Genomic DNA, 13,715 nt, shown 5'->3' with positions numbered 1-13,715 from the left:
CAGGAACGAGTACCCTGAGACTGGGGTCCACAGTCCACCTCCCACCTCAAGCCAGGCCGCCGCCTCCTCTCTCTCAGCTGCTTTCCAGCCCAGCCCTGGCAGTGACCCTGGACCGAGAGGCGAAGGACGGGGTGGTGGCCAGACATTCCAGGTGCCTCCCCGGCTGTGGGGGGCATTTCCATGGAGATGAGCAGCCGACCGTATGAAGATGATTATCAGGGCTCCCAGGGTCCCTTCCCCCAGCCTCTCCCAGACAGACCTCTTTAGCACTAAGCCCTACCAGGAAGTGTGACAAGGACCCACTGCTTCTCACAGGAGCTTCTGAAAAAGGCAGAGACCACAGAGCCATGGGAGTGTCCCCAAAACAGCTTCCCTGACGCAAGAGACCAAAGAAGTTGACCAAGGCAATTAGAGCTGGTTTAAGGCTTTCTCCCCAGAGATCTCTAGAAGCAGGGGACAGTGCCACCCACTTCTTCTTCACACATTATATTTCACTCTGACCTGGAGGTATGACCAAGGCAATAGAGGGTGGGGGCCCCTAGAGGAGTCAGGGTGGCTAGTTTGCAGCCCACTCATCACCCCACCCCACTGACAATCTCACATCCCTAAAATGTGCCGGTTAGTGTCCCCTAGGCTTCCTGTGCTTTGGCCATACACAGGGCTGGGAAGGGGCACCGATCCTTTTCTGGCTCCCAAAGCTGCTGGGACTCTCAGTGTGTCGGTGGGAGATGGAAGAGGTTCCCAGAGTCACTGCAGTTGTCCTGGTTTCTGGCCTGTTCTTGAGGAGCTGAAGTGGGATGTCAGTGAGACCTCAGAATTTCCTGATAGGAGGCTGTGAAACAAGATTATTAAACACAGATTGGGTTTTTGCTTGTGCCCTCAACCTTCTGGGACTGACTCCTGGTTATGATTCCACATACACCACCCTCTGAACCTGAACCCCTGTTTCATCACCACTCTCAACCCCTGCCATATCCCCTGAGCCCCAGGAGGGGATGGGATGCCCGGCTCTCCCTTTCTCAGGAGCCTGAATTTTCTGGAGAAGGCCCAGAGTGGAAAAGAGACTCTGGCTTCCATCTCCCCTAAGCCCAGGCTGCCTAGGGAAAGCTGACTCCACTGAAGCTGGAGGGACTGGGGCTTGACTCCCAGGCTGACTAAGGCCCCACAGAAGTTCCAAGCTCCCGGAACTAAAGCAGATGGCCTTGGGGAGTCAGGCGTCACTCCCAAGCCTGTCTTCATGCTGTCCTTCCCCACGGTACACACGGAGCTCAGGAGGAGTCATCGTTACCATCATTATAGCCTCCACTTCAAAAGCCCTTACTGCCACATCTGGCATTGTTCTGATGCATGCGTTAATCCACTTACCCCACCTTGCACAACCTAATGAGGCAGGTACTATTACTATCCCTTTTTCACAGACGAAGAAACCAAAGTGCAGAGAGGTGACATCCGTCAGGGATGCCACAGGAACAGATGGTGCCCTCTGAGGTTTCACTGAAGAAAGCCTGAGGAGGAACTATTTACAGAGGTGGCGGTAGAGTCAAGGGGACCAACCAGGGATGGCTTGGGGACTAACCAACAGCAGCCATTCCCCTTCAGCCAGAAGAGGCAAGGGGAGAACAGTGTTCTGGAATGCAGGAAAAACCAGAGCCCTGGAAAAGGCATGAATACTCTGACCTTTATCCCCCCACCCTCCCTGTCCTCTGGTTTCCTAGCTGTGTCTCCCTTTTGCCAAACCCAGCTCAAAACCTGAGGGCAAGAATGCACTGGGAATGCCACCCATAGAGATTAGCCTCCTGAGACACAGAGCAGGATAGAGACTGGATCTGGGGCAGATGGAGACTCCCACCCACCCAAGATCCTGTGGCTGGGAAAGGCTCATTTGGAACCCAGGTAATCTGCATTCAGAGCCCTACTCCCTGAGACCTTGCAAAATGCTATCTGGGGAAGGGGTTGAGAAGACTGGGGTCTAGTGCAGGCTCTGCTGCACTGCTCTGTGACTCTACATGAGACTCTAGTCTTGCCTTTACACAAAGAGGAGGTGGCCTCTCCTGGCACCCTCCACAGCCTAGGTTCCCAGACCAAACACTGCCGCTGTGTTTCCACTGCCACCCCCTCCCCTACCTCAGACAAACCTGGCACCAAAGGCCAAAGCCCGGGGCATGGAGATGCTGAGTCCCTGAGGAGCCCATCCCCAGCTGCAGGGCAGACACACCCATTCCCCTGCCCCCCTCAGACTTGGAGGTTCTACCCAGGAAGCCTCCTTCCAGTCTCCCTGGCAGTCCCAGTGTCTCCATCTCCATATCTCCTTTCTTTGTACTACCACATTCCCAGGGCCCATAGCTCAGGGGTCCTACCCGCAAGACAGGCCTCTTCCTCCCAGCCAGAAGGTGGGGGGCCCTGCTTAGGGCAGCAACCTCACAAACCATTCCTCCTAGGCTGTCTTTGGCCCCTGGGGTCTCTGTACTGGGTGGAGTAGTCCCTCTTCTCCCCTTCCCACCCCACCCAACTCCACCCCACCCACGTTTCCCCAAACCTAGAGGTGCCCCACCTAGGTTTTCAGAAAAACAAAATCAAGAGGAAAGAGGAAAGAGGGAGCTCATTACCAGGAATTAAGGAGGAGGCCTGCCCTAGGGGAACACAAGTTGGACTGGGCTGACGGGAAGAGATACACACTGAGTACACAGAGGTGTGCTTAAAATACACTGAGAGAGGGGCTCAGAGGAACATGTGGAGATGTGGTCCGAGGGTCACAGTCCAGGATGTTCACTCAGAGGTACACAAAGAAAGACCCAGACACAAGGCCCAGTGTGGTGATTCATGCCTGTAATCCCAGCACTTTGGGTGGCCAAGACAGGTGGATCACCTGAGGTCGGGAGTTCAAGACCAGCCTGGGCAACATGGTGAAAACCCGTCTTGACTAAAAATACAAAAGTTAGCTGGGCGTGGTGGCGCATGCCTGTAATCCCAACTACTCGGGAGGCTGAAGCAGGAGAATTGCTTCAATCCAGGAGGCAGAGGTTGCAGTGAGCCAAGATCACACCATTGCACTCCAGCCTGGATGACAAAAGCGAAACTCCATCTCAAAAACTTAAAATAATAATAATAATAAAAGAAAGACCCAGATACAAAGAGTCAGGCAGTGAGAAAGACTTGAAAAGAGACAGAGGCATGGTCTGCCAGAGGTTTGGACCCACAGAGACATAACCAGATACATTGAAAGAAAGGCACAACCAGAAACACTGAGAAGTGCACACCTGCCTGTGTGCACACACACACCGAGGCAGGCACACTAAGAAACAGGAATCAAGCTCAAGTTTCACAGAGACTGATTTTAACCCAAGCAGATCCAAATTTTAAGGAAACATGGGCTTCTCCAAAGTGGGACATGGAGATAGCTCAGCACAGGAAGAAGAGACAGAGGTGAGGTGGGGGATGTGATTCACCCTCCATGTCCTCCCCAGAAAATGGATTACATGGAATGGGAGAAGATACCTTCCTTTTTTTTTTTTTTCTCCCAAGACAGAGTCTTGCTCTGTCGCCCAGACTGGAGTGCAGTGGTGCGATCTTGGCTCACTGCAAGCTTCACCTCCCGGGTTCATGCCATTCTCCTACCTCAGCCTTCCCAGTAGCTGGAACTACAGGCACCTGCTGCCACGCCCGGCTAATTTTTTGTATTTTTAGTGGAGACGGGATTTCACCGTGTTAGCCAGGATGGTCTTGATCTCCTGACCTCATGATCTGCCCGCCTTGGCCTCCCAAAGTTCTGGGATTACAGGCGTGAGCCACCATGCCCAGCCGGGAGAAGATACCTTTCTAAAGGAGATGAAGAGTTGTCTTGCTAGAACTTTCTGACAGCCAGAACTGCTGGTGGAAGGTACACCTGGAGGTAGGGTGAGGAGGTGGGGAGCTTCCCTCCTACCCCTGGAGGGGTCACACAGCTGCTGCATGGCTCATGTCCCTATCAGCCCCTGCCCTGACCCACTGCTCCTGGTCCTGGACCCACTGCTCCTGGTCCATGCTCTCGCATGGCCTGACGCTCCAGGCAACATGTTTCCTTGGCTGCGGTCGCATGCTTCTTTGCCCTGCATCCTGTGTGTGAGCCCCTCTTGTCTCCCCTCCATCTCTCCCAAGAGCCTTCTGAAGTCAGGACACAGCACGCCATCGCCCTCATACTTCCTCCCTCCCCTTTCTCAGGAAATTCAGAATCCATGGAAGGAATCTGAGGAGGAAGAGGATATTGAATTCAATGACCTTTAAAAAAAACAGCCTTTAGCATCCTCCCTCCCCTGCCTTCCCCCCCCCCCACCACCCCCCCCACCCCCCCCCCCCCCCGTCTCTGGTTCTGCAGGAAAAATCAGGAGGTGACATTTATTGAGGATTTACCATCTGCTGGTCACTGTGTTAGGTCTTTTCCATGAATCATCTTCCATATTTCCTCCTCTCAATATCTCCCAATTCACGGATAAGGGAGGTTCAGGAAAAGAACATGACTACCCCAAGGTCACCCAGCTAGAGAGAGAATCCTAGCTGGGCCAGGAACCCAGGTTTGCCTACCCATTAATTACTGCACCAAAAGTGCTGCCACCACCCTCTGGGCTGACTGGTCAGGGTCAGCAGCAGGATTTGAGAGCAAGGGGTGACAGAAGGACATGGGGCATGCTGGGAAGGACAGCAAGGTGAGGGCAGCCCAGGTGGGACTGGTGTGGCTGGAATGACCCTCTGCAGCCGTATTCCCCTCCCAAGGTTTGCCCTTCCTCCCCGCAGAGCCTGGGAAGGGGACACTCCCTCTGGCTCAGGTCCCCCCCACATTCCGGACACGCCTCTTGGGAGCTGGGGACAAAGAAGGGATAGAAACCTAAAATGGAACTGCCTTCTCCTGCCCTCACTTCCCCAGGCAGATGCTTGGCTGTGTGACCCTGTGTTTGCCACCCACCCTCTCTGGGCCATGGTCTCATCTGTGAAGGCTGGAGAGCAAAAGCTGGCTTAGCTTCTAAAAACCACAATTCTCCTGCCACACCCAGGGATCCTCTGGTGCCCACGGGGTTCGCTCAGAGTAGGGATTGGGTAGGGGATGCCTTCCCTTGTATTTCATGAAGTTTCCCTTGATGAAACTTGAGGAGGGTGTGGGAAGGAGGAAGCAAATGAGAAAAGCTTCCTGTTCTCAGGTGTGCTGAGCCCGTTGCTTTTCTGGGCAAGTCAGAGTGCCAGAGTCAATCGTCCCACCACCTGCCTAGGGCACAGAGGTACCTCTGTAGAGATGAAATGACTGAAGAAATGAAGCAGGAGGGGAAATGAGCATGAACCAGCTGCGGGTCTCGGCACTTCAGACAGCTAACTAGAAGATGCTGGAAGAGTGAGGCAGAGCAGGGATGGCTTCCCGGAGGAAGAGGTATTAAAGCAGATCATTAATGAGTAAAGATGTGAGTTGGGGCTTTAGAGCAAAGTCTGAAGACAAAAATGTAGAAACACAAAGTAGGCTGAGGCAGATGGAGCCGTGTGGGAGGAGTAGGGTCGGGAGTTGGGTCCCGGAGGTTCTGAATGCCAGATGGAGGGTTGTGGGCGGTCTCCAGATGGGCACTTTCAGCAGGGGTTTTGAAGAGATCCCTCTGGTTGCTTTGTAGACTGACTGGGGCAGGCCTGGAGGCAGGGATGCTGCCAGGGGGGCTGTGGCCAAGGTCTGGGTGGAGGTTATGGAGCCTGAACAGCTGCAGGTTGTGGAGGACAATACAGGTTCCAGTCTGATGGGTCTCCTCCAGCAACAGGGAACTCGCCACCTCCTGGGCAGCGGTTCTCCCTTTTGGGCAGCTCTGCAGCAAGATCTTCCCTGCATGGGGCTCGAGCCTTTTCCGGGGTGATGTGTGGGTACAGGGATTGGGAAGAAGATTCCATTCATTATGCCGGGGTACCCATGAGGAGGAAGCTTGGGGGAAAGTTTGGGACCACTGAGTTCAGACTGAGAGGCTTGGCGAAGAGGCTCTCTAACCTCTCTGTATGACCCCCAGGGCAACCTGACCACATCAGACACTCAGCCGGGCACCCTGGCTCACTGTGGGCATGCCGAAGCTCCTTAACTGGCCCCAGAAAAGCAGCAGAGCAAGCAGAAAGAGATTTGCACAACTGGAGGTTTTAGGCACACATTTTATTTATTTATTTTAATATAAAAGATAAAAGAGTACATTGTTGAGTGGAGGATTAAAGGAGCAACGACCCTTTCTAGAGTGGGGTCTCCCAACCCCGATCCCTAAGACTGTAACATCTGCTACATACATTCAAAACAAAACAAAACAAAAGCAAACATGAAACTTATGACCTGGACTTCACCCCACCCTTCATGCCTGTGTTATGACAGAAACACGTCCCACTGCTCCTACTTATGTATGTACATCCAGAGCTCCAAACCTGAGCTGTGGCTGCCTCCTCCCAGCCCTTCCCACATCCATCCTACCTCCCAAAAGCCCGTAGAAGCCCCCACTTAGAAAAAAAGGCAGACACACACATACACAGAAACACATCTATCTGCAGCTCCTCCACGTGGAGCCCCTGAAACACACACCCTGGCACTTTCCTCTCCTCATGCACTGATGGACAGGCTGCCTTCCCCCGTCTCTGGGCTCCCCCAACAGCCAGAATCCCTTCCGACTGGTCCCTTGCCCTGAATATCTGGGAAACCACACACACACACACATACACACACATGCACACACACGCACACACACACATACCTGCTGCCCATTCTCTTCCCGTGGGAGACAAAAGGATGTATTCACCCAAATTCCAGTTCCACCCCAGCTTAGGGGCAGTGGCCTAAGGTGCTATTTGGGCAAGGTCCAGTGAACTCCTGAAGGGGCTGTCTCGTGGGGTGAGGGTGGATAAGGAGCTCCTTAGCCTGGAAGGGTAGATCCTGAAGGGAGCTTCTTGGGAGTGGCCCTTGGACAGTCAGTGGATGCTCAAGGCCAGCGCCGTGGAGTGGGGAGATGGCCGCTGCCCACTCAGATCTGCTCCTTGTGCTTCACATGGGCCAGCTTCACATTCTCTTGCTCGGTGGAGGGTGGAGGCTGCTCCAGGTGGCAGCCGATCATCAGCTGGTACACGAAGACACCCGCAATGGAGCCCAGGAGTGGGGACACGATGGGCACCCACCACCAATGCTGGCCGGTCCTGGGGAGAACAGACACTCACGGTCAGGGACGTGGGGGGCGGGGCAGAGGAGAGGCAGGCTGGGGTGAGCTGGGTGGGGACTGTACTCACGTGAAGACTTCAGAGCCCCAGCCCGCGAGGGCTGTAAAAAGGCGGGGTCCAAAGTCCCGGGCAGGGTTGACGGCATAGCCGGAGTTGAAGCCCATGGAGGTGCCGATGACCAGGACCACCAGGCCCACGGTGAAGGCCTCCAGGCCTCGGGGGACAGGGTTGTTGTAGGGGTCAACAATGGCCAGCACACACACGATGAGGGAGGCTGTGCCTATGAACTGGGGAGTGGGGAGAACAGGGTGAGCAGCAGCTCCCTCCCTTTCTCCCTTTCTCTGATCCCTCCTTCTGTCCCCTACCTTCCCTCTAGCTCCTAGACTCCTGTCAGTGCCTGCCCATGCTTTCCTCCTGAAAGCAATGGTGCTAGAATGTCTGCATGCACAAGAACCCGCTGGAGAGCCGCATGTTTTATAAGTACCTGCCACCATGTTCTGATGCGGGTTACCCTACAGATTTGAGAAATCCTGCTACAGTCAAGGAGTCCTGTCCCTGAGCCAGCCCATGAGCTACCAAGGTAACTCGGTCCCCTCCCTGAGTTCCCCTCACATGTCCCCAGCCCATACCTGGTCAAAGAAGCCATTGATCATATCCAAGTGTCCAGAGGGGTAGGTAGCAAAGATGCCAGCTGTGCCATTGGGGCCCGAAACAAAAAGCTGGTTGTCGGCAAAGTGCCAGATTGCATCTGGTGACAGATTAGACCCAGAGTGAGCTGGGGGAGAGGCCTGAGCCCAGCCTTCCCTCTCAGGTGTGCCCTCCCCACCCTCCCACTGGTTATGGGTAAGTAGCAATACTGCTGTATTGCACCAGGCAGAGGGGATGACATGGGGTGGGGTGGAGGGCCTGAGACTCTGTTGTTGCCCAACTTGTTTCTTTCCCCTCGTGCCCCCCACCTTGGCCCTGTGCGTGAATGAGTGAGTCATGAGCCCAGGGCCTGGGCAGGCCCTAGCCGTCTGTCATCAAAAGGCCTGGTGCCAGCTGGTCCTGAACAGAGGGAGGGGGGTAGTGGAGGAGGACAGGGTGGGGAATGCTTACCATAATACAGCCCAAAAACGATTCCAGCACCCAAGAAGGCTCCCAGCGTCTGTGCCAGGGTATAGATGGGCAGCTTGATCCAGGGCTCACGAGCCAGGAAGCACATGGCAAAGGTCACGGCAGGGTTCAGGTGGGCCCCTGGGCAGAGGGGACATGGGACCTATTAGCTGCAGCCTGCCACAGTTGGGAGGCTAGGGTCCCCTGAGAAGAGGTGCAGATAGGGGTTTCTTGCACAGGATGGCAGTTGGTCTATGGAGCAGGCCAGCTGATAATCTCTGATTCCAAGGTGAGAGTCGAAGGTTCTAAGTGTCAAGTGTCTTCTCCACCCTTCTTTCCCAGGGGGCCAAAGCAGAGGCCACAGCCATGACCTGCCCTTAGGAATGCCAGGACACCTAGTGGGAATGCTATTGAGGGTCAAGGGCTGGGGGCAGGGTTAAGGCCTTACCAGAGACCTGGCCAGCGATGAGGATGCCCAGAGTGACAGCAAAGCCAAAGGCCAGGTTGATGGTGAGGAAACCGCCATGGGTGCCCCGGCTGAGCACAACCTGGGCCACGGAGCCACAGCCAAACATCTGTCAGGAAGAACAAGGCAGGGGCGGTGAGGACCTGCCACCTCTCTCACTCCAGAAGGAAGGGGTGAAGCCAGCAACCTGCCCACCCGCCACCACTGGGAGGAGTAGAGGCCCTTCCTGGAGCCCAACCCAAACCCCTTCTGCTGCAATTGCACCCTCCAGGAAAAGGACCCATGCCTTCCCACCCCCACTGGCCCAACCCTAATATAAGAGGGCCCTAGGGAAAGCACTGGAAGCAGGGTCTGTGACTGGGATCCTAGAAGATGACTGAACCATCTTCACTGATTTTCCTCGAATTTCAGCAGTAGGTTTAGGGGAACAGCTTTCACCTTAGCACAAGTTTCTCCACAGCCCTTCAGGCCTGGACTGTAAAGGTGGGAAGCCTCTCACTCATCCCCCGGCTGCCCCAAAGTAAAGCTCATGTGGGCCAGGTGCAGTGGCTCACACCTATAATCCCAGCATTTTGGTAGTTCGAGGCAGGTGGATCACCTGAGGTCAGGAGTTTCAGACCAACCAGCCTGGCCAACATAGCGAAACCCCATCTCTACTAAAAATACAAAAATTAGCTGGGCGTGGTGGTGGCCGCCTGTAATCCCAGCTACTCAGGCGGCTGAGGCAGGAGAATCACTTGAACATGGGAGGCAGAGGTTGCAGTGAGCCGAGATTGTGCCACTGCACTCCAGCCTGGGCGACAGAGTGGGACTCCATCTCAAAAAAAAAAAAAAAAAAGAGTTAAAAAGAAAAGAAGAGCTCATGTGGTGGTGGTAGTGTTGGCAATAGGGGACACAAATAAATAGGGAGGAGACCAGAAGTGAGATTGAATCCACTTCTCCTGAGTCCAGGATGTCAGAGCCCAGCCCTCACCAGGTCCCCCTTCCTTTACCTGTCCCTGTCCCAATGCCTCCTCTCTCCACCCATGGCCTCTCTGCTCTCAGGGGTCCGGATTCCCCACTCAGATTTGGAGGTCCTACAGACAGGGATCTGAGTGGCTCCTCTTACTATCCCCAGCCCGGGACCCAGGGCAGTAGAAATGGGGAGATCAGTTCTAAACTTTCTGCCAAAAATGGGGGAACTAAAAAAGACTAAGACCCCTGGTGTTCTACAAATATAGAACATACTGGAGCCAGCTGTGGTGGCTCACACCTGTAATCCCAGCACTTTGGAGGCTGAGATGGGAGGATCTTTTTTTTTTTTTTTGTTTTTTGAGATGGAGTCTGGCTCTGCCGCCCAGGCTGGAGTGCAGTGGCCGGATCTCAGCTCACTGCAAGCTCCGCCTCCCGGGTTTATGCCATTCTCCTGCCTCCACCTCCCGAGTAGCTGGGACTACAGGCGCCCGCCACCACGCTCGGCTAGATTTTGTATTTTTTAGTAGAGACGGGGTTTCACCACGTTAGCCAGGATGGTCTCGATCTCCTGACCTCGTGATCCGCCCGTCTCAGCCTCCCAAAGTGCTGGGATTACAGGCTTGAGCCACCGCGCCCGGCAGATGGGAGGATCTTGAACCCAGGAGTTTGAGACCAGCCTGGGCAACATAGTGAGATCCTGTCTCTTAAAAAGAACGTTCTATGTCTATTCCCCTTGTTCAAGCCTGAAAATATTTCCACAGCAGGTGTAAAGAATTGTTGCCCTGAGCCCCCTGAGTGTCCCTCAAGGCTGCTCAAATGCCTTCCCCTGGTCTCCTCTCCCCCTGCCCATAACTAAACGTTTTATGCTCACAGAGCAGGCAGTTTCCAGGACCTGTGCTACGGCACCTGTTTATTCTGATGGGTCAGTGCCTGTTGTTCCGGATGGTTAAGCATTTTGATTATCATCCCAGAAAGACCAAGAGATAATGGAGAAGCCAGCGGCAATGACATGGGGCAAAGGTGTGCAGGCAGGTGAGAACAGAGATCAGAGATTGCAGGTGTATGTGTGAGGAGGGGTAGTGGGAGACAGGCACGTGAGGTTCTGAGGTGCCCTGCCCGTGCTTGGGAGGCCCTGGCCGCAGCTCCTTGCCTGCCAAAGGCTCAGACCTGGCTCCATCCCAGGAGGCCTTGGAGGGAGGAGCTGTCAGAGCCAGTTCCACCACCTTGGGGCTAGTCTTCCTCTTCCTCCCCCACCCCCTGCCCTGAGTTCTCAGCCAGCACCGCCCCCTGCCCTAGCACCAGGTATCTCAAAGAAAGGGGCTTTCCTCACCCCAAAGCCAACCCTGATTCTGCCACTGCAGGCCTAGGCTCCCAACACACAGGTATGCAGGCAGGCATTCATCCACTACACAGGGACCCCCAGGCCTGACCCTCCAGTTCATGCAGTCCTTGAAGTTCTGCTTCTCACTGATATCCAATACCTCACATCCATCTGAGCCCGCAAGCCTTCCCCCACAAATTTAACACCCTTCTTTTGTGGTCTGGGATAAGTCTGATGATCCTGGGGCTCAGTGGGAGGACTAACGGCTCCTTTGTGAGAGAGTGAACTGAGACTTGGGAGGGAATGAGGAGGCCCCTCCAGGAAAATAGAAGACATCGTCCTCCCCTGGCCTGGCTGCTCTAAAATAGGTGGCTGGACTCAGGACTCAGATAGGAGTGGGGGCTCCGAGGCAGAAGGGTGGTAAAAGCCACCTCCTATTGCCTTCTTGGCACACAAGAGAGGGGCCAGGGCTGGCTGATAGGACCACTAATCTTATGGGAGGCTGTGGATAAAATACCCCCTGTGGCTTCCCCACTTCCTATTCTTGGAAGCCAGAAGTGGGTCAGCCCTCCTCTGCCCATAGATCCTGCTCCTCTACCATTTGGGGATCCGTACCCCTTAGTTAAGCCTCCTAGTCCACAGTGGGCCAGCTGGTCTGTACTACCTAGGGCTGGGGCAGGAACAGAGTAACCCACCCACTGCAATGTAGCAACTGAACCCAGAGGAAAACAGGTGTAACCACATGAGCGGCTGAAAATCAGACAGAGACTGGGACAGGAAATAGGACCATTACTGGTGGGTCTGCCAGACCTAAGAAGTGCAAACAGAGTCACCCAGAACAAAACCAGGGTGAAACTGACTAGGACTGAGGAGTAACCCAGACAGCGAAATACCGAATTCAGAGAACCCACGGAGTAACCAAGAGACCAGGGAATAACCAGAATGCTTGTCCTCTTCTGCTGAGACGCTGACAGCATCTGTCTGGATAACAGATAGGGCCTGGGAGTCGCTTGGCACCAGGGGAGCAACTTTAGACAGGTGTCCTCTGTGTTTGGGCCTAGCTTCCTCCCACCCTCCTACCGTCAGAATCTGCCTCCCTTCCCACTTGGCTGTTTGCAGCCCATGTGGCCTGTGCCCTCTGCCCCTACTCGTGCAAACTGTCCTCACTCACTGCAACTTTTGGACTTTTTGAGGCTTAATTATTCATTAGAGGCCAGACACCCACGACCCAAATAACCTAATCATGGCTCATTTGCCTCCGCTCCTTCCCCTGCCTCTGGGGGCTGGGATTCTGGGAAACTGGAGGGCTGTGGGAGGCAGGGGAAGTGGCTGGCGGTCCCAGACTGCAAGGGTGACCGCTTCCCCCAGCCTGTGGGCTGAGTCACTTGTGGGAGGTAAACGATCGGCACTGTCACTGGGGAGTAACAGCTGTCATTCTGGCGAGTCGGAGCTGTCAGAGATGGGGTTAGAACTGTGGGGAAGAGGACTTTGGAAGTCAGCTTGATCCGCCAGGGTTAAGCGTGGGGGTCAGAGCTGGGGAGGTGCGTCCAGTCCACCTTGGAAAACACAGCCCCTTCGGAGAAGTGAGCGTTTGGGGAGTGCAAGGGCTGGAGAGAGAAAGGTTTTCCCGGCTCCCTCCACTCACCACGAGGATGAGGGTCCCCAGGCATTCGGCCAGCGCCTGGCGGAGCAGCCGGTAGCGGATGTGGAGCATCTCCCCGCAGCGGGACATCAGCTCCTTCTGTCGACCCATGGCGGGGCAGGCGGCGGCGCTGTCGGGCGGGCAGGGGTGGCGGGAGGCGGCGGGCGCAGCGAGCAGCGGCCTCCAGCGCTGGTGGCTCCCTTTATAGGAGCGCAGGAGACACGGGCCCCGCCCGCCCTGCAGCCCCGCCCTGCAGTCCCGGAGCGTGGAGGAGTGGGCGCCCCCTCACCCCCGCCCCACCTCGGCGGGGAGGCTGGTGCGGACGCCGGGTGGGCGGAGCTGGAGAGGAAGGTGGCGTAGCGGGGCGGGCATGGAGTGTGAGGAGCTTTGAGGGAGGGGTGGCCTTCAGAGGGCACTTAGGGGAGGGGGCGTCATGGGGGCTGAGAGGCTTAGGCAGATCTGAGAGCCAGTGGTGGGAGTATAGGCAGGGTTCAGGGCCATGGCTGGGGAGGATGCAGCTGTCATAGAGACCACCTGGGCCCTGTGATCACCCCACTTCCTTGGGGGCGGAAGGAGACCTGTCAAAGAAACTGGCCTCATCTCTCCAGGATGACTGGACCCAACAGGTTCTTAATTCAGGAGGGAGGAGGCTGCGAGCCCCAAGTGAGAAGAAACACTGTCTCTTCTGTCAGGACAGATAGGCACACACCCTTCAAGGGGACAGCTTGTGTCAGGAGGGCAGCAGTCCAGACCCAGGTGGGCACACAGACAGTCGTGCTGAGTTCATGGGCCCTTATCCTTGTGCTGTGAGCACGTCATGTGTCGCATGTCCTGGCCAGCTACGTCCACAGCTGTGTCTACACATGGTGGATGTCCTGTGTGCCTAATTGTATGGCTGGGCATTCCTCGTGGCTGTGCACATGCCTGTTGAATATGGCTAGGTGACTTGAGCTTGTCACACGTGTACCTGCGTGCATTGCTCACATGGCTTCAGAGGCTGAGCTGCAGTTGTCCCGACATGCCACATGCCACATGTTTGCCAGCAAGCTGAGTCC

The 13,715-nt window shown here is 55.5% G+C and overlaps 1 protein-coding gene across 1 annotated transcript; it reads right to left on the bottom strand.

Moving 5' to 3' along the window:
- Positions 1–6,121: 6,121 nt before the first annotated feature.
- On the bottom strand, positions 6,122–13,002 carry AQP3 (aquaporin 3 (Gill blood group)). The gene is made up of 6 exons (XM_023203338.1): positions 12,664–13,002; positions 8,726–8,852; positions 8,281–8,418; positions 7,812–7,930; positions 7,252–7,469; positions 6,122–7,161 (listed from the first exon to the last, which is right to left on the bottom strand). Exons 1-6 carry the CDS (start codon positions 12,769–12,771, stop codon positions 6,993–6,995), a joined length of 879 nt encoding a protein of 292 aa, XP_023059106.1. The 5' UTR covers positions 12,772–13,002; the 3' UTR covers positions 6,122–6,992.
- Positions 13,003–13,715: the final 713 nt, after the last annotated feature.

Source organism: Piliocolobus tephrosceles, chromosome 14 (assembly GCF_002776525.5).
Source record: "Piliocolobus tephrosceles isolate RC106 chromosome 14, ASM277652v3, whole genome shotgun sequence".
Classification (NCBI taxonomy): domain Eukaryota; kingdom Metazoa; phylum Chordata; class Mammalia; order Primates; family Cercopithecidae; genus Piliocolobus; species Piliocolobus tephrosceles.
Note: the sequence above shows the minus strand (reverse complement) of the source record. Positions and strands in the feature narration are given on the sequence as shown.

What these genes read in the sequence shown, in the direction of transcription:
- AQP3 (XM_023203338.1), bottom strand. Translation starts at nt 12,771, where the DNA reads ATGGGTCGACAGAAGGAGCTGATGTCCCGCTGCGGGGAGATGCTCCAC. An exon ending in CATCGCTGGCCAGGTCTCTG is followed by an intron (nt 8,419 to 8,725) that starts GTAAGGCCTTAA and finishes CCCTCTGCCCAG; the next exon opens with GGGCCCACCTGAACCCTGCC. An exon ending in TCAATGGCTTCTTTGACCAG is followed by an intron (nt 7,470 to 7,811) that starts GTATGGGCTGGG and finishes CCCACTCCCCAG; the next exon opens with TTCATAGGCACAGCCTCCCT.